This window comes from Microcaecilia unicolor, chromosome 4 (assembly GCF_901765095.1).
Source record: "Microcaecilia unicolor chromosome 4, aMicUni1.1, whole genome shotgun sequence".
Taxonomy (NCBI): Eukaryota; Metazoa; Chordata; class Amphibia; order Gymnophiona; family Siphonopidae; genus Microcaecilia; species Microcaecilia unicolor.
Window position 1 is genome coordinate 57,014,087 of NC_044034.1, and position 19,789 is coordinate 57,033,875.

Sequence of the window (19,789 nt, forward strand, 5' to 3'; positions counted from 1 at the left end):
AAGCAGCCAATCACCCCACCCCACCGAAGAGGCATCAAATCGTCCCCTCTGACCTCTGATCCCAGCCCCAGCTCTCTCTGGTGCTCTAGTGGGAGCAATTACTCCTGCTCATTATTTTATTTATTTTTCTTACATTTGTACCCCACACTTTCCCACTCATGGCAGGCTCAATGTGGCTTACATATTGTATACAGGTACTTATTTGTACCAGGGGCAATGGAGGGTTAAGTGACTTGCCCAGAGTCACAAGGAGCTGCCTGTGCCTGAAGTGGGAATCGAACTCAGTTCCTCAGGACCAAAGTCCACCACCCTAACCACTAGACCACTCCTGTACCAGGTTCAAAATGGGGACAAGTTGTCAAATAAGGACTGTGTAAGGTGATGCTGCCATCTGAAGATGGAGGAGGAGGTGAGGCTAACACATGGGGGTGAGGGGAGAGATTAATGCTGACACTTGGGGGGGGCATCGGAATTTGGTTTTGATCGGAGGTGGGGGAGGTGGTTTGGTGTGATTTTGTGCATTTTTTTATGCTTGGGCAGCTGGCTATTATAATGGAAATATAAATAAATGAAAACTTTTAAAAATGAAACAGAAAACTGAGCACAATTTTTTTATTTTTTGCCTGCACACCCTTAATTATCAAAAGGATTAGATTTTTTACTAGTTGATGGTTGTTCAACTGAAGTCTGTTAGGAACGAAAAAACTGATGCTGGACCATTCAAAAATAGAGATTACTTGGATAACTAAATCTAGATCTCTGATCGTAGATCTTTGTATCTCATAAATGAATCTAACACTGAAGGCTCTTGTTGAAAGCTTGGGGGTATTTTTAGACCCTGCACTTTCTTTAGAAAAGCATTTTACTTCAGTTTTTAACAAGATGTGGTTTAGATTGCGCTTAGTACATTCATTCAATTTTGTCTTGGACAGCTCACAGCTCAGAATGATTCTTTAGGTTTTTGTTCTCACAACTTGATTGTAATTCTCTTTTGTGGGATTGCCAAACAAAAGTTTACATGGTTTACAGATGGTTCTGCATACTGCAGCCCAGATGGTTCAGAGCTGTTCCAGAAGGATCGTATAACTCCAGTACTGGCCAATTTCCATTGGCTTCTGTTGCCTTTTAGAGCCTGATATAAATGTGAAATTTGATTTATAATCTTTGTATAACCTTGGTATCATCTACATTAAGAATAAGCTAGTTGACTCACTCATGTTCCTGCACAGTCATTAAGATAATCACAGGAATTTTTTTTCGAGTAACTTCTATAGTTTAGAATACTTTTTCAAAAGAAGTGTTCCCAATATCTGATTTATAAAAGCTAGCTTTGTTTTTTTTGTAATTTTTATTTATTTATTTATTTATTTATTTTTACAATTCTTTCTCTTAATGCTTTCTTAATGCCTGAAGAAAGATCAGTTATATGAGTTCCAGTCTGTAACTCACATGCTGTTTTTTTTAATCTCTTTTTAAATTTTGTATATGTAGCTGGTCCCCAGTGAAACCACTGTTAGTAGAGGTGAATTTGTGGGGCTAAAGAATAATTTTTGTACTTTTGTGAGTCCCAAGGATGTTGGGTGAAATTCATTCTCCAAGGCACTCCACAACTACCTGCTCAGTGTACACACTCTCCAGGAGGTCCATCCCTCAATGATGAGGTACCTAGAAATAACGTCATAATCCACACAACATGTGCTGACCAAAACAGAGAAGTATTGGGAAGGCTGGTTTCGAGACCTATCCAATCTCTTTCTGAGCTACCCAATTCTAAAACAGCTATTGCTGGCAGGTATTGATAGGCTGAATAAAGATCTAAACGCTGGACAAATGCAAGGAAAGTTTCAGAAGCAAGTGCTTCCAGAGTGTTGCCATGCTGTCCATGAAGATGCACCAGATAAAGCTGCTGAAGCTGGTGCAACTTTCTTAATTCATTACAACTTTACAGAGCCAGTTGGTGGATTCCAGTGGTGAGTGTGTAATTGAGAGGGCTGGAAAATCCTTCTCATGAGCTATTGTTTAAGGGTTAACATTGCCAATGGGAGCCTGAAGAGAACATAAAACTTGAATGAGTGCCCTAAATGAGAAAATTTCCAGTAGCCTGCCCAAATGCGAAGTCTTCAGGTACTTGCAAGCCAATTAAGCCCAGTAACTGGAACCAGGTCCTCATGTCTCGTTTAACTGTACAGAGATTTTGGCCACCCATCTGTTCATGCCAATTGACTCTGTGCTGCCTATTTTGTCCTCATCTGCATATCTGCACTTGGCCCTCTGCCAGATAGAAAAGCATTAGCATCTTGTCTGTTGTTCGAGTGTTCTATGACTTGCTTGTTGGGTGTTTCATTGGTATTTTGCTCACATCATGTTATGTTCATGTTTGAATATTCTTCTATGCTGACTATTATGGTATTGTTTGTATTGTACTGACATCATATTTCCAGGTTTACCTCATTTAGAGCCCATTTACAGAGTGGGCGTCATTTCCGAGGAAAAAAGAAAAAACCCAGAAATGGCTTGCGCAGCGATAACCCGGCGTTAATTGGGCATTGCCGCACACTGCCCGGTTACCACCAGGTTAGCGCAGGAGCCCTTATCGCCCTTATCACCACCTCAATGTTTTTGAACAAGATCTTAATGCAGTAGAACAGAATATAAACTGGCGAAGATTCATAAAATGATTGCAGAAAAGCAATTCAAAGTTTTCAATTTCATGAGGAACAATGCACAATTCTGGTTAATATTCAGGCCATCTGAAAAAAAAAAGGGACACAATTTTAAAAACAAATGGTGCACTGGAAAATGGCCTGTGCTAGTGTAGGCGCATGTTTTGGGTGCGCGCAGATCCATTTGTCAGCACACCTGTAAAAAATGCCTTTAAAAATTTTTTTCTGAAAATGGACGTGCGGCAAAATAAAAATTGGTGCATGTCCATTTTGGATCTGAGACCTTACCACAAGCCATTGACTTAACGGTAAGGTCTCTCGCATTAACGTCTGGTAATCGCCTACGTGCATCAAGTCATAGTTACTGCCCGATTTTCGCCACGCACCAGAAAATAAAAAATTTTTTTCAGATGCGCGTTGTGGACGTGTGTCAAAAATGAAATTACTACATGGGCAGTAACTCCAAATTGACGCACGCAGGCACCTTCGTGGCTTAGTAAAAGGGCCCCTAAAAGCACAATCCCCTGGATTCTATGTAGTATGACTTAAGTTTTGCATGCAAATACAGTTGTATTCTGCATTTGCGCTTGTAACTAAGGGGGTCTTTTACTAAAGCTTAGCTCAAGTTATCTGCAGAAGGGCCCATAAGAATAAAATAGGCTAAGCTTTAGTAAAAGACCCCCTTAATTAGTTAACAAGTCAGTGCTGATAATTGCCAAATTAATCAATTATTGATACCAATTGGGAATAATTTGAATTTACGCATCAACTGACAAGCGTATTCTATAACGTGATGCACGTAAATTCTAAGCTGCACAGTTGAAAAGGGTGTGGCCATGGACATGGAATGGGTAGGTCATGGGCGTTTCTAAAATCTATGCACGTTGTTATAGAATACACCCAGTCCATATGTCATTGGCATTTACACAAGTAAAAAACAAAAAGCGGGGAGGAGAATCCTCACGCAAATCAAAGGCAATGAAAACAAAAAAGCGAGGACAAGTGTGGAGGAAATCCAAGAAACTTTATTGATAATCAATTGACGACCCAACATGGCCGTGTTTTAACATCAAAGCCTGCATCAGGGGTCAAATAAATCTTTCTTGGTTGTCACCAAAAGAAAATCAGATAATGGGACTTCCCTCAAACTCAAGAATTTAGAAATCAACTATGAAGCGCCTCAGCGGCAATACACAGAAATGACGTTGAGGCGCTTCATAGTTGATTTCTAAATTCTTGAGTTTGAGGGAAGTCCCATTATCTGATTTTCTTTTGGTTTTATCAAGTGACAACCGAGGAAGATTTATTTGACCCCTGATGCAGGCTTTGATGTCAAAACACGGCCGTGTCGGGTCATCAACTGATTATCAATAAAGTTTCTTGGATTTCCTCCACACTTGTCCTCACTTTTTTTTTTTATTTTATTTTTTATTTATTTGTAGCATTTGTATCCCACATTTTCCCACCTATTTGCAGGCTCAATGTGGCTTACATTTGCTGTAATGGTGATAGCCATTTCCGGACTACAAATATGCACATGGTTTAGCAATCAAATGCGTACATACATGGTAGAAGAATACATTGTGATCTTGTGTGGGTGTCAGCATTATGTAGTTGCTCAGGTGACGACATTAGGGTGAGAGTAATAGTGTTTGGCAGTGAAGTTAGTCGACATTGTGTGGTTGTATAGTGGTCGATTTTAGATTAGAAGTGGTATTGTTTGTTCATTAAGGTCATTGAGTTTGCTCGGTCGCATGCTTAGGGTCAGTCCATTCTCATTCTTCATTCTTATTGTTTAGTAATTAGGACAGTTGTTTATTGTATGCCTTCTTGAATAAATCAGTTTTCAGTAGTTTTCGAAAGATAGTTAAATCTTGCGTTGTCTTTATGGTCTTCGGAAGCACGTTCCATAGCTGCATGCAAATGTAGGAGAAACTGGTTGCGTAAGTGGACTTGTATTTTAATCCTTTGCATTTGGGTAATGGAGGTTGAGGAATGTATGTGCTGATCTTTTTGCGTTCCTAGCAGGTAGGTCTATAAGGTCTGTCATATAGGCCGGAGCATCCCCATGTATAATTTTGTGAACCATGGTGCATACTTTGAATGCAATTCGTTCTTTTAGTGGGAGCCAGTGTAGTTTTTCTCTTAGGGGTTTGGCGCTTTCGTATTTTGCTTTCCCGAATATGAGTCTAGCTGCTGTATTTTGGGCTGTTTGCAGCTTCTTAATGACTTGTTCTTTACAACCTGCGTAAATTGCGTTACAGTAGTCTAAGTGGCTCAGCACCATTGATTGTACTAGGCTGCGGAATATGTCCCTTGGGAAGTAAAGTTTGATTCTTTTAAGTTTCCACATGGTGTAGAACATTTTCTTTGTTGTATTTTTCACATGGTCTTCTAGTATGAGATTTTGGTCAATCGTAACTCCCAGAATTTTCAAGCTGTCAGAGACCGGGAGAGTATAGTTTGGAGTGTTTATAGTATTGTTTTTATTTGAGTTGTATTGTGAAGATAAGATGAGACATTGTGTCTTTTCTGCATTTAGTTTCAATTGGAATGCATCCGCCCATGAATTCATTATTTGGAGGCTATGTTGGATTTCTTTTGTAATTTCTGTTAGGTCATGCTTGAACGGGATGTATATCGTGACATCATCTGCATAAATGTACGGGTTGAGGCCTTGGTTGGATAGCGATTTAGCTAGAGGTGTCATCATTAGGTTGAATAAGGTTGGTGACAATGGTGATCCTTGTGGAACTCTACATTCTGGTGTCTATTGACATTTTTGATTTTGAGATCACTTGGTAGGTTCTAGCTTCTAGGAATCCTTGGAACCACTTTAGTACGTTTCCTCCAATCCCAAAGTAGTCTAGGATGTTCAACAGTATTTGGTGGCTAACCATGTCAAACGCGCTGGACATGTAAAATTGAAGGAGCAGCACACTGTGTCCGGTTGCTATTAGTTGTTTGAATTTGGTTATGAGGGTAGTTATCACTGTTTCCGTACTATGGTTGGATCGGAATCCTGATTGTGATTCATGTAATACTGTGAATTTGTCTAAGTAGTTGGTAAGTTGTTGTGTTACCATACTTTCCATTATTTTGACAATCAGGGGGATGGATGCCACTGGTCGATAATTGGTCGTGTCGTTTAATTTTATCTTTAGGTCTTTGGATATCGGTGTGAGCAATATGTTTCCTTTGTCTTTGGGGAAGAGTCCATGTTGTAGCATGTAGTTCAGGTGTGTCGTGAGTTCTGTTATGAAGCGTTTGGGGGCGGACCTTACTAGATAGCTGGGACAAGTGTCCAATTTGGAGTGGGTTTTGGCAAATTTGTTGATTGCTTGAGAAATAGTGTTTTCGATTAATAGATTGAAGCTGTTCCAAATTCGATCCGCTGGGTATTCACCGGGGGTTGGATCCATGCAGTCCATAAATTTTTCGTGGTCAGTGGTATTGAGTGGTAACGTGGACCGTAATTTTATCATTTTCTCGTCGAAGTACTTGGCAAGGTCATCTGCCGTTGGGATGTCTGTACTGGTTGTTGTAATTGGTGTAGTGTCTATTAGTTTATTTACGAGTTGGTATAGCTTGTGTGCGTCTTTGTAGTTAGGTCCTATTTTGGTTCTATAGTATGTTCTTTTGGTTTGCCTTATTGTGTATTTGTATTTTCTTTGTTGTTGTTTCCATTCATTAAGTGTCTGTTCGACTTTCCTTTTCTTCCACATCTGTTCAAGTCTTTTGACCTGTGTTTTTAGTATTTTTAGTTCTTCATTGAACCATGGTATTGAGTTTTTTCTTCGTGTAGTCTTTTGTTGAAATGGTGCAATTTTGTCTAGTGTGTTCTTACATCTGTCGTCCCAGTTTTGAAGGAAGTGTTTAGAGTCTGTCTGTGCTGTCCATTCATCACTGTAGATCTTTTGCCAGAATGTCGTAGGGTCAATTTGGCCTCTCGTCATATAAGTTGTGGGTTCTTGTTTGGGATGTGACCCTTTTTTCCGCCATTGTAAGTTAAAGTTTAGTTTGTAGTAATCTGACCATGGTATCTCTGTCCACTTTGAGTCTGATATTGTGATATTTAAGTCTGAGGATAATTTGTATGTGATAAGATCAATTGTGTGTCCTTTTTCGTGGGTGGCTTGCATGCTGGGCCATTTAAGGTCCCATAACTGGAGGAAGTCTTTGCATTCACGTGCATTGGTTGTGTTAGGGTCTTCTAGGTGTATATTTATGTCTCCGGTTATTATTGGCGTTAGATACACAGATATTCGATATGAAATCCGTAAATTGCGACTGACTTTCTTGCCAGTTGCCTGGTGGTCTGTAGAATAGGGCAATATTTAGGTTGTCAATCAGATCTATGTGGTTGATCCTGACTGAGGCAATTTCGAGTATCGATGTTATAGACTCGGCAGCTGTTGTTACCGTAAAGTGAGATCTATAGATTAGTGCTATTCCTCCTCCTCTCTTTTCTTTCCTTGTCCAGTGGGTGATTTTATAGTCTGGGGGACAAAGTTCCAGTATTATGGGATCTTTTTGGTCGTGGATCCAGGTCTCGCTGATAATTAGTAGGTCGAGTTTTTCTGTTGTGATCCAGTCTGTTATGGTAATTGTTTTGCTAACTATAGATCTGGCGTTTGTGTATCCCACTTGGATTTGTTTGTATGGGTCTGTTTTTGGTGTTGTGTTTTTTGATTTCATTTACACAAGTAAAACATGGCATAAATAGTCGCAACTAAATTTAGTTGTGTCAACAGGTGCTCAATGTATTCCATAAACTGCGCAGTAAACCTAAATTAAAGTGTACTTTATAGAATGCATTTAGGGTTTTTTCATTTTGGTGCCGATTTTTTAGGCGTGATATAATCTAGCCCAAACTGTTGACAAATTTACAAACTGAACAATTATCAGAATGTCTTTGCAAATACTGTTTATTAGTTTTAAAAAAAAACAAGAGGACATTCTATGAAACTAACAACCAGCATATTGAAAACAAATTATGCTGTGGAATCTGTTGCTAGAGGACGTAGTGAAGACAACTAGCACAGTGGGGCTAAAAGAGGTTTAGACAAGTCCTGGAAGGAAAAGTCCATAAAATATTTTTAGCCAGGTGGACTTCAGAAAGTCACTGCTTGTCCTTGGAATGGAGCTCTGAGAAATTGATGTACTTTTGAGATCTGCCAGGAACTTGTGATACAGATTGGTCACTGTTGGAGACAGGATGGACCTTGGTCTGACTTGGCAGGATTTATGTTTTCTTTTTATGAACTAATTAATCATTCTCTGCTGTTTGCACAATGCCTAGAAATGGATGGCACTAATGCTAATGTATGATTTTGTACCTTTTTAAAAATGAACAACTGTCTTAATGGAGTGTTACTTGGCACTTTATTACTTCAACTGCAGAATAATTTTCTCTGCAATGTGGAAATGGAATAACATCAGCAAATGAACTATAAAATGATCTTTTGAAAAGTACAATGTATCCTCATCCACTAGTGAACATAATCATTTGTATAACATAGGGCTGGAAAGCCCATTTCTATGCTAAGCTTAAATCCATCCCGGCACCTTGTACGCTATTTGATAGGGAACTAGATATTCCTATTGTACTGCTTCTCTCTGGAGGCAAATTCAAACTTTAACTGCCCTGATCCATATTCTGGGCTCCACCATCCTGGCTGTAGCCATATTATGCTGGCTTAGTCTTTAACAAGAATATCATAAAAATGCAAGAATAGCCAAACTGGTCAGATCAATGGTCCATCTAGCCTCGAATCCTGTTTCCAACAGTGGCCAATCCAGGTCACAAGTATCTGGCAGAAACCCAATTAGTAGCAATATTCCATGCAACCAATCCTGGGGCAAGCAGTGGCTTCCCCCGTGTCCATCTCAATAACAACTATGGACTTTAGCTCCAGGAACTTGTCCAAACCTTTTTAAAGCCTAGATATGCTAACCACTGTTACCACGTCCTCTGGCAGTGAGATCCAGAGCTTAACTATTCTTTGAGTGAAAAAAATATTTCCTCCTATTTGTTTTAAAAAGTATTTCCATGTAACTTCCTTGAGCGTCCCCTGGTCTTTTTGAAAGAGTAGAAAATAGGTTCACTTCTACCCGTTCTACATCAGTCAGGATTTTATAGACCTCAATCGTATCTCCCCTCAGCTGTTTCTTTTCCAAGCTGAAGAACCTTAACCTCTTTAACTTTTCCTCATATGAGAGGAGCTTCATCCCCTTTATCATTTGGTCACTCTTCTTTGAACCTTTTCTAATTCCACTATATATTTTTGAGAAATAACCAGAATTGAACACAATACCAAGGTGAGGTTGCACCATGGAGTGATACAGAGTCATTATAATATTCTTGGTCTTATTTTGTATCCCTTTCCTAATAATTCCTAGCATCCTGTTTGCTTTTTTGGCTGCCACCAAATACTAAGCAGAAGGTTTCAGAATATTGTCTGCAATGACACCTAGATCCTTTTCTTGAGTGCTGATTCCTAAAACAGACCCTAGCATCAGGTAACTATGATTCGGATTATTCTTCCCAATGTGCATCACTTTGCATTTGTCCACATTAAATTTTATCTGACTGTGTTTTAACAAATTTGAATAGTTTTGTGTCATCTGCATATGTAATCACCTCATTCGTCATTCAGTTTTCCAGATCATTTATAAATATGTTAAATGCCAACAGTCCCAGATATCTGCAGCACTGTACTATTCACCCTCCTCCACTAAAAAAAATGGCCATTTAATCCTACCCTCTGTTTTCTGTCCAATAACCAATTCCTAATCCATAGGATATTGCCTCCTATTCCATGACTCTTTAATTTTCTCAGGAGTTTCTCAGAGGAAATTTGTCAAAAGCTTTCTGAAAATTTAGATACACTACGGGGCTCATTTTCAAAGCACTTAGCCCTACAAAGTTCCATAGTAACCTATGGAACCTATCAACCAGCTTACCTTTATCCGCATGTTTATTTACACTTTCAAAGAAATGAAGCAAATTGGTGAGGCAGGACCTCCCTTGGCTGAACCCATGCTGACTCTGTCCCATTAAACCATGTTTGTCTATATGTTCTATCATTTTATTTTTTTTATAATAGTTTCCACTATTTTCCCCAGCAGTGAAGTTACTGGTCTTTAATTTCCCGGATCACTCCGGAAATCTTTTTAAAAATTGGAGTTACATTAGCCACTCTCCAATCTTCAGGTACTACAGGTGATTTTAACTACACTAACAACAGATCAGCAATTTCATGTTTGAGTTCTTTTGGTATCCTGGGGTGTATGCAGTCCGGTCCAGGTGATTTATCACTCTTTAACTTGTCGATTTGGCTCAGTACATCTTCCAGGTTCATGGAGATTTCTTTCAGTTCCTTGCATTGTTACCCTTGAAAACCATTTCCAGTACAAGTACATCTCCTACATCTTCTTCTGTAAAGACTGAAACAAAGAATTCATTCAATCTTTCCACTATGGCCTTGTCCTTCCTGAGTTCCCACAGATTCTCTCACAAGCTTTCTGTTTCTGATGTACCTGAAAAAGGTATTACTATGAGTTTTTGTCTCCATGGCAAGTTTTTCTTCATATTCTCTTTTAGCCTTCTTTATCAGTGCTTTGCATCTAGCTTGACACTGCTTTTGTTGCTTTTTATTTTCTTCATTCGGATCTTTTTCCATTCTTTGAAGGATGTTCTTTTGGTTCTAATAGCCTCTTTCACTTCACCTTTTAACCACACTGACTGTCGTTTCCTGTTCTTTCCACCTTTGTTAATATGTGGAATATATTAACTATTTTCCTCATTTTTTCATAGTTACGCTTTCAAAAATTTATTGGTGCTACTTTAAATTTCTTTAGTGACTTCACTCCAGATATTAGCTCAAATTATCCCAGCAAATACAACACCGTTACCTCTTGCACCATGCACTGCATTCCACTAAGAACTAAACCTAAAATAGCTCCCCTTCTTGTCAGTTCTTGGAGCAGTTGCTCCAAGAAGCAGTCATTTATTACATCTAAGAATTTTAAGTCCCTAGTGCTCCCTGGTGTAGCATTTATCCAGTCAATATTGGGGTAACTGAAATCACCCATTATTATAATGTTGCCCAATTTGCCAGCTTTCCTAATTTCTGTAAACGATTGTTCATCTGTCTGTTAATTCTGTCCTGGCAGAGAGTAGTACACCCCTACCAGTATACTCTTTCCCTTCACACATGGAATTTCTATCCACATGGATTCCACGCTGCTACTGTTTCATGTAGAATATTTATTTTGTTAGACTTAATTCCCTCTTTAATATATGGTGCAACCCCCTCCAACTTGATCCACTCATAGGAGCTGACTCTGTGGGTGCTGTGGGTGCTTGAGCACCCCCAATATTGAGAAACTTCCTTGTATGTGTCCGGGGAAGAGTTATTTCCACTGGGCTTAGCACCCCCAATAATTTTGAAAAGTTGGCTCCTATGCACTCTATCATTGTGATATAATTTGTACCCTGATAATACAGTGTCCCATTGATTGTCCTCCTTCCACTAGGTCTCTGAGATTCCTCTTACATCTACCTCTTAATTTAGTGCTATATACTCCAGTTCTCCCATCTTGTTTTTTTAGGATTCTAGAATTTGTATATAGATACTTCAAATTGTGTTTTTTCCTAGCATCTACAAGCTGCTTTGAAGTTGACAGGGATAACCTGCATCCTTTACTCTGTTCTCCCATTAAACATGCCTGGCTTTCTTTCACCGTTATTGAAACCTCTCTATTGGAATTCCCTACATGTCCTGTTTCAAGAGTATTCTTCGAGAATACTCCACACCGAACCAAGCGCTCCTGGGCCACTGTCGGCTTCCCCCTTCCCCTATTTTAGTTTAAAAGCTGCTCTATCTCCTTTTCAAAAGTTAGCACCAGCTACCTGGTCCTCCAAAGTTCTGCAGATCATCAAATCTGTGCCTGCTTCTATAATACAGAAAGTATTTCTATAAAATATTTGGGTTGTTTTTGACATATGTATAATCTGATGGCCCAGTGCTTAAGTAGGGAATTCGGTTTTGATTCTCATCTCAAATTTCTGCTTATTGTGTGGCAGCCATTGCATTTGGGAGAGAGCTGTGACAAGCATTATTATTACATTAAATTGATATTACAAACAAGATGACCAAGAGTTGGCAGTGAAAGTGAACCCTCAAAGGGAAAGGAGATGGGGTTTGATATACTGCCTTTCTGTGGTTACAATCAAAGCTGTGTACATATTATATACAGGTACTTATTTTTGTACCTGGAGCAATGGAGGGTTAAGTGACTTGCCCAGAGTCACAAGAAGCTGCAGTGGGAATTGAACCCAGTTCTCCAGATTCTCAAGCCCCTGCACTAACCATTAGGCTACTCCTTCACTAAGAAGCTACAACCTGGTTAAATAGCTACAGCAGAATGCCATTATAGTGCTTAGTCTATAAAAATCTGAAGAAACATGGAAAAAATATTTTATTTATTTAACACATTTATACCTCACATTTTCCCACTACTTGCAGGCTTAATGTGGCTTACACAATAACATGGGTAGGCTACAGTTCAGTATAATATCATTAAACAATGTCATAGTAAAAAAAATAATTGTAAATGTATCGTCTAAGACAACAAAAATAATAAAAGATAATGGAAAAGCATTATGGTCCATAAATTTTGCTGAACAGAAAAGAAAGAAACTAAGTAACGTCTGTATGGTATGCAAAACATAGGAAATCTTGCAAATTAGTTTAATGGTAAGAACCTAATAAGAGAAAAGATCTTACACAGGAGTGCAAAATAAAGTTCAGTAATTGATTTATCAACAACACTGTATAACATACATTAAGGAAAAGTATGAAAGATAGAGTCTGAGACTCTCAGCACTTACTGATGTGTGGTTGGACTGACGTTAATCTGACGTGGATGGCTTCCTGATTCAAACTTGCTGGCAAGGGTGACGTTGTTTCCAAACAGACAGTAACGTGGCATTCTTACGCCAACAACGCCAGCTAGAACAGACCCTGAGTGAAGTCCTATCCTCAGCTGAAAGAATAAAAAAAAAGCCCTTTAATATACTGCTTAAAATTTCAAACTATTTAGGAATTTGTAAACCTCAATCATGGCAAATATTTCCCCAAGTTCACCCTAAACTAATAATAAGTAGAAGGCCAATATTCAGCAGGGGTCTGTCCATATAAAGATATATGGGTATCAGTGGCATAGCTATGGGGTGCCTTGGGGGCCTGGGCCCCCCAAATTGGATCCGGGATTCCCAACCCCCGCCAGCTGAAGCCTTTCTTCAGTGCTGTTCTCTGTACATTGCCCGCCCTGCTTCCTCTCACGTCACGTGCATGCTCGGTTTTACTGAAACTGAGCATGCATGACTTCAAGCATGCTCAGTTTCACTAATACCAAGCGTGCATGTGCGTGATGGGAAGTAGGCAATGTGCACAGAACAGTGCTGGAGAAAGGCTTCAGCTGGCGGGGGTTGGGGATCCTTGCCAGCCAAGGTATATGGGGTTGCAGCGGGATGGGGGCTGAGGCAGGGAGGTGAGCCAAACTGTGCCCCCCTACTTTGGGCTCCGGGCCATCCAAACATTGAGGTCTGGCTACGCCCCTGATGGGTATTGGACTAAATTCTATAAATGTCACCTAAAAAAATGGTGCCAAAAATATCGCTTACCTCTATTCTATAAACAGCGCTTAAAGTTAGGCACCGTTTATAGAACAGTGTTTACCGCCAGGAACTGTGACTACATTTAGGTGTGACCATTTACACCAATGAAATCCCCGTGCCTAAATTAGGTATGGATCCCCTTTATTCTATAACAATGCGTATAAATTAATGCTCCTGATCTGCCCGTGACTCTCCCATGGCCAAGTCCCCTTTTTGAACTCACACATAAAATATAATTAAATACAATTAGCACCAATAATTGCTTGCTAAGATATGAATTATCAGTACAAATTGGCTCACCATTCAATTAAATTTTGCATGAACTCCCAAATTTGCACGTGCAATTTTTATCACATTTTATAGAATTTGAGGGACTATGGGGATATTCAACCATCTTATTTGTATAGGTTGGACAATTGAATATGTCATCTTAATTTTATACAGATAAGTTTATGCAGTCCGCTTATATGGATAAATTTATCTGTATAATGGCTAAGTAAGCCTAGGTATCACCCTTAAAATTCTTAGGCCACCTTTTACAAAGATACACTAGCATTTGTAGGGCACACTAAAAATAAGCATGCACTGAATGCTAGAGATAACCACACCCTCTCCAAAAGACATTACACAATGTGATACCTGCAAGTGAGCCTTCTCCTGAGTAGCCCCAACACTCTGGAATGCACTGCCTGAAAGGCTCCACTTAACATAAGACTATCTCTACTTCAGGAAGCAGGTGAAAGCTTGGCTCTTCAACCAAGCCTTAAATGGAAGAAGTAACTAACTTGCTAGTCTCACTCACACACACAAGGAATGACTTGGGCTGCACATACTGCAGCAGGACATGCTTATCCACGCCTGCTGTGGCTGGGGTAATATTTAACCATCTCTCTGATCTCATGTGCACCTTTCTTTAAAATAGTCACCTTACTTTCTAACTCCTCTTACTCTCTTACCTATTTATATGTTCCATCTTTGCTTATACCCTATACTGTCAATTAAAATGTTATATTACGTATTGTGTTGACATTGTAAGTAGTATACTATGCCATACTTTGTATTGTTATTGTGGATATTTTTACTGCTGTAATTGTCTATTACTCATGTTTGATTTATTCTTACTGTAAGCGCTGCGTACGACTGGTAGCACTATAGAAATGATTTATAGTAGTAGTGTATACCGCTTTGAGTGAATTCCATCAAAAAGATGGTAAATAAATCCTAATACATAAATAAATAAATATATTCCTATGGGCGTCTCTAGCATTTAGCACATGCTAAAAACACTAGCGTGCCTTTGTAAAAGACCCCCTTAGGTACCACCCCTAAAATGATACCACCCTACCTAAAGAGATATAGTTAAATTTTGACCATATGTTAACTTACATGATCAAACTTTCTCTCTCATTCAGGGTCCCTTTTACCAAGCTGCAGCAAAAGGGGGCCTGTGCTGGCATCAGTGTGTGTTTTACACGTGCACTGAGGCCCCCTTTTATTGCAGCTAGTAAAAGGGAAGTCTCACCTTCCTGTAGGATATGGCTGTGCAGCAAGTAAAGCACGGCTATTTCGGGGGGTCCTTACTGTCACCCATTGGGGTGGCAATAATAGCTCCCACGTTAACCCAGAGGCACAAAAATTAATTTTTGTAGCAATGGAAATGACAGCACGCTAGGGGTGGGAAGTACTGCCGGGCTGCTGTGGTAGCCTAGTGGTACTTCCTGTAAAGCGAGTGGTAGGCCCGTGTTGAGCTTACCGCCGCTTAGTAAAAGGAGCCCTTGGTGCACATACCCCCAGATTCTATGTATGACGCCAAAATGTCAGCATGGATCCAAGATATTCGTGCAACTAAATTGATTACCAAGCTACTATCAATTAATCTGCCTTAACAATCAATTATTGAATTTAATTGGCACTAATTTAGACTTGCACTGCATCTGCCTACATACTATTCTATAACACTGGGTGCCTAAATCCCATAGCGTGCAACTAAAAAGGGGGCGTGGCCAGTGGAGGGACACGAGCAGCTCAGGGACATTCCGAAAATGTGTGCAGTGTTATAAAATAATAAGGAAATCCAGAAGAGAAAACAAAAGTTCTGCAAAAAAATCAGTGTGGTCCACAAAAGCAGAACGCATGTCTTCAAAAATTAAAAGGCTTTTATTGTTGCCCCTTTAAAATACAACCCTACGTGGTCATGTTTCGCCTCTCTAGAGGATGCATCAGGGGCTAATACTATTAGGGTCCCAAAGGGCACAAACACTTAATAGTTAGTACATTAGTCCAAACCAAAAGTAGCAGGATTCTCACACAAAAGAGTGTTTCCTCCTCTCTCCATAGACTACCATTAGGTGTAGAAATCAGCTCTAAGTGCAATTCGATAAAGGATGCTCAACCTGGCATGCACGTTATAGAATAGTGCTTAATGCCATTTTTTTCCGGTGCCAATTTTGCAGCACCATTTATAGAATCTCCCCAATAATGACATTTGTTCCAGAACAAAGAAGAACCAGAATAAAAACAACATGAACATTTCCTGGTTGCCCCATGCCTAATACAGCCTCATTTACTAACCTGCATTAGCTGTTTATAAAGCACTTAACATACACTAATATTTTTTTATTATTATTTATTTATAATTTAAATTTAAATTTCAAGCAAACGCTTGTTCAGAAAAGTTGTTAAATACAACATTGTGTCTACAAAAAAAAATTAGCAAGAAAAAAATGAATTCACATCACTGAGATTCATTACATATTATGTTTTAACATACTCAAGTCCACAATCTATGATTCAAGAATTAGAAACGTGGAAAGCTGAAGAATAACATTAAAAAAAAAAAGAAAAGATGAAACTATATAGTTACAAGAAAGATTACTTTTTCAGGACTATTTGGTCTCACTTTCAATTATCTTGGTTACCAAAAACTCAGTGAGATGTATAGGTTCAAAGAAGACATATTTTGTTGAATGAAATCTAACTATACATTTACAAGGATAATGCAAAAAAAAAAAAAAAAAAAAAAAGGAAGCTCCAATCTGGATACACTAATATTTAATGTAATACCTTTTAGCAGTTAACACATGATAGATTCTGTGTTAACAAGGAACGGGGCATCAAATGGATGTAGAATAGGTAAAGACTGTGTCTTAGAGGCCATGCATGATAAAGTAATGCACATTAATGTGGAAGATAAAACGGGACAGATAACCGCATCGTGTTATCTGGTAAAGAACTCTGGGTTTCTTTTACAAAGTCATGCTACTGATTCTCGGTGCGGCAAATGAGAGAAAGCCCATCCAATTCCTACAGGCTTCCTCTCATTTGCTGCATGGGATTGCTAGTGCGGCTTTGTAAAAGAAGCCTCCTTTTTGCATTCACTGGGAACACTCTCAACAATTAATATAAAGGCTTTGCACTAACTGCACATTCATTTTGGCCATTAACCCAAAGTAAGTGGAAAATCTTACCACACTTTAGTAAATAATGAATAGAGGAGTTGAGAAGTCAGCAGTGCATGACATACCAAAGTTAAATCTCTCCGAGTAAGAAACAGGCATGGCTGATGTATTTATCTTAGTTGAAGAAAGGTCATAAAGATTTGTCTGTCCATGTTTCAGGAAGAATCAATAATAATACTTTTGAACATGAGAATATAGGAAACTAATAGAGTGAATGGGACCTTAGAACTCTCTTTTTTTTTTTTTTTACCTGGACTGCCTCCAAATTTAAAGAGTTTAATTTTTTTTTTTCAAACAGACCTATTGGAAATGTCACATAGACATTGGATTAATCTATTTATAGCCTCTGACTGGCTGCAACCAAAGAAATCAGTTGATCATCATATCAATCAATAAACTTTCTCCTTTGCATAAGATGACCCCCACCATGCTCCCATCTTAGCATGTCATTCTGAACATCTTTACTTTAAATTTCAAAATCATCCCCTTTTTATTCTTTCCAACCTAATGGAAGTCAGAATGAATTATATAAAAGGGGTCCAGAATGTCTGTCTGGAGGCAAGATAATTCTCTGAAACCTTAACTAAATGGGACCATACTTGGCATGTGAGGAAAACCAATAAAGAACATAACTAAATTAAAAATGGACTATGAACTATAGCTATCTGAACTATTTTATACACTGTTTACCATTCATGTTTGCAAGTAATTGAGAGGATAAGTGGACCCACTTCAGAGTCAAAATGTTCAGTCAAGGAGATGTGACAGGAGGTAGCTTATCTTTGCCAAAGAGCCTTCATTATCGTGTCCTCAGGGCTCAGTTTTATCAACAGTGTTCGGGGGGGGGGGGGGGGGGTTATTTCTATAAAGAATCTGCTAATATTTACACACTAAGAGGGAGATTCTATATATGGCACCTGAAAAATCCATGAGGAACAAAACTACGCCTAGGCGTATTCTGTAAAGTACGCCTAAATTTTATAGTATGGGCTTAAATTTCCACGCAGTATATAGAATAACATCGAGTGCCTCTCCACGTGACTAAATGTAGTCATGGTCATTTATGTCAAGTAAAACTTGGTGTAAATCCTGGTGCCTAAATTACGCACAAAGCAGGTATATTCTACAACATAGTGCGTAGTTTTTCAGAATGTCCATGACACACCCATAACCATGCCCATTTTTGGATGCATGCATTAGAATTTAGGTGCAGTGAATTACAGAATGCACTTAGCGAGTTATGCGCATAAATTCTAATTATTGCCAATTAGTGCTCATAATTGCTTGTTAAGCACTGTTATCAATGCTGATTGGCTTGTTACACCAATTAAGTTACACACATTGTTATGGGAATAGGCTTGGATTTCAGTGCAGAAATCTGGGCACGATATATAGAATCCGGGGGTAAGTACGCATGTAAATGTCTAGAATAATGGCACACATGCACGTCTGTGCCCATATATACATGTGCAAATGCCAAAATTCAACCTAAGCGCAATTCTCTAAACACCTAACTATAATGGCATGTAGTTTGAAAATGGGGGTCACATAGGATGAATTTGGGTGGAGCATGTGCGGGGGTGCATAAATTATATAATTTATGTATATTTCAATAGTTTCAGCATGACAATTGACATTAGCTCTATGGCTCATATTCTAGGGATCTTGGGTACTGACCAGTTGCCCAAGTGGTCAGTCTACCCTTGGTATATACAAAAAAGCGTGTGCTTTTGATGTGCGCCGAGGCCCCCTTTTACTGCAGTGGGTAAAAGGCAGGTCTTTCTTTTTTTAAAGAAATGGACGTGCAGCAAGTGAAGCCATTGAAGTAGCGGTAAGGGTTCCTGCGCTAACCCAGTGGTAATCAGCCAGCATGCAGCATTGCCCGATTACATACTGAGTATATACCGGCACTACACAAAATAAAAATATTTTTGTAGCACCGGAAATGGCACGCACTGGTACTTCTATTATGGCGAGCGGTAAGCCTGCATTGGGCTTACCGCCGCTTTGTAAAAAAAACCCTCAGAGAATTAATTAGGTATCAACTGTTGCATTGTCATCAGTGTATCTGTTAAATGGTAATAATTATGGAAATTATTTTTAAATCATATAATTATAAATGATTGCAACTAAGTTTCATAAATTACTCTTAAACCATGTTGAAAATCATAATTCAGGAAGACAAGTAATAAACTATCTCTCCTGTTAAATTCTATTTCATCTCGGAACTTTTCACAGTAGGAATCCCATGGGAGAGAGCTCAGAGTCCAATATGGAGCTCGGGTGCCAAAACCTGTTCCTTCTATTGAATATTGCATGTGGCTGTGGTTAGCATGAATTTCAGCTGAGGGGCTTAGTCCTTCCAGTTATGCTTTAAGTTAATGAAAATTATATTCCAGGTTTCTTTTTCCTTTAGAATGCAAGATTTTATATGCACAACATTGATGCAATGTATATTTCTTATTACCTATTTTTAGATGAGAAAAGAAAATGGAGAGGCGAGAAATGTAATTAATCTTACGAATGTCCCGGCATGGACAGAAATGCTGCAATTAAAAACCATTAATTCTATCAGCAAATGTCATGCTTTCCTAGGGCACTGTTGGCTAATCAGATTTGAAAAGACAGTAATATACCCTTGATGGAGATAAAAAGAAGATTTAGATACTGTAGTGTTACAATATTATTATACTCCTAAATTTGCCACAGAGCATGGATTGGTTTGTAGAAGATGATGCACACCACAGTGTCACTTGTTTTTTTGTAATTACTCAAACTCTTCTACATTGCTTGGGAATGGAAACATGTTTTGTTTTGTTTTTTTTCCTCTGGCCATGCTTCACTTTTCCACTCCTAGCTGTAGATGTCTATGGGTTTTATTACAGGCTGATGCTTCAGTGATAAAAACTTTAAGCAACAGTTTTCAATATCTGTAACAATATTAGTGTGGAAGATAGAGAGAACAATAAATCCAGTTACAC

The 19,789-nt window shown here is 38.8% G+C and overlaps 1 protein-coding gene across 2 annotated transcripts in view; it reads right to left on the bottom strand.

Annotated features, from left to right (window-relative positions):
* GUCY1A2 (guanylate cyclase 1 soluble subunit alpha 2) overlaps window positions 1-19,789 on the bottom strand; it is a 431,042-nt gene that overhangs the window by 47,273 nt on the left and 363,980 nt on the right. For both annotated transcript variants that reach the window (XM_030200255.1, XM_030200253.1), the window contains exon 7: window positions 12,562-12,716. In XM_030200255.1, coding sequence (XP_030056115.1) covers window positions 12,562-12,716 — 155 coding nt within the window. The remainder of the gene's footprint in view (window positions 1-12,561; window positions 12,717-19,789) is intronic.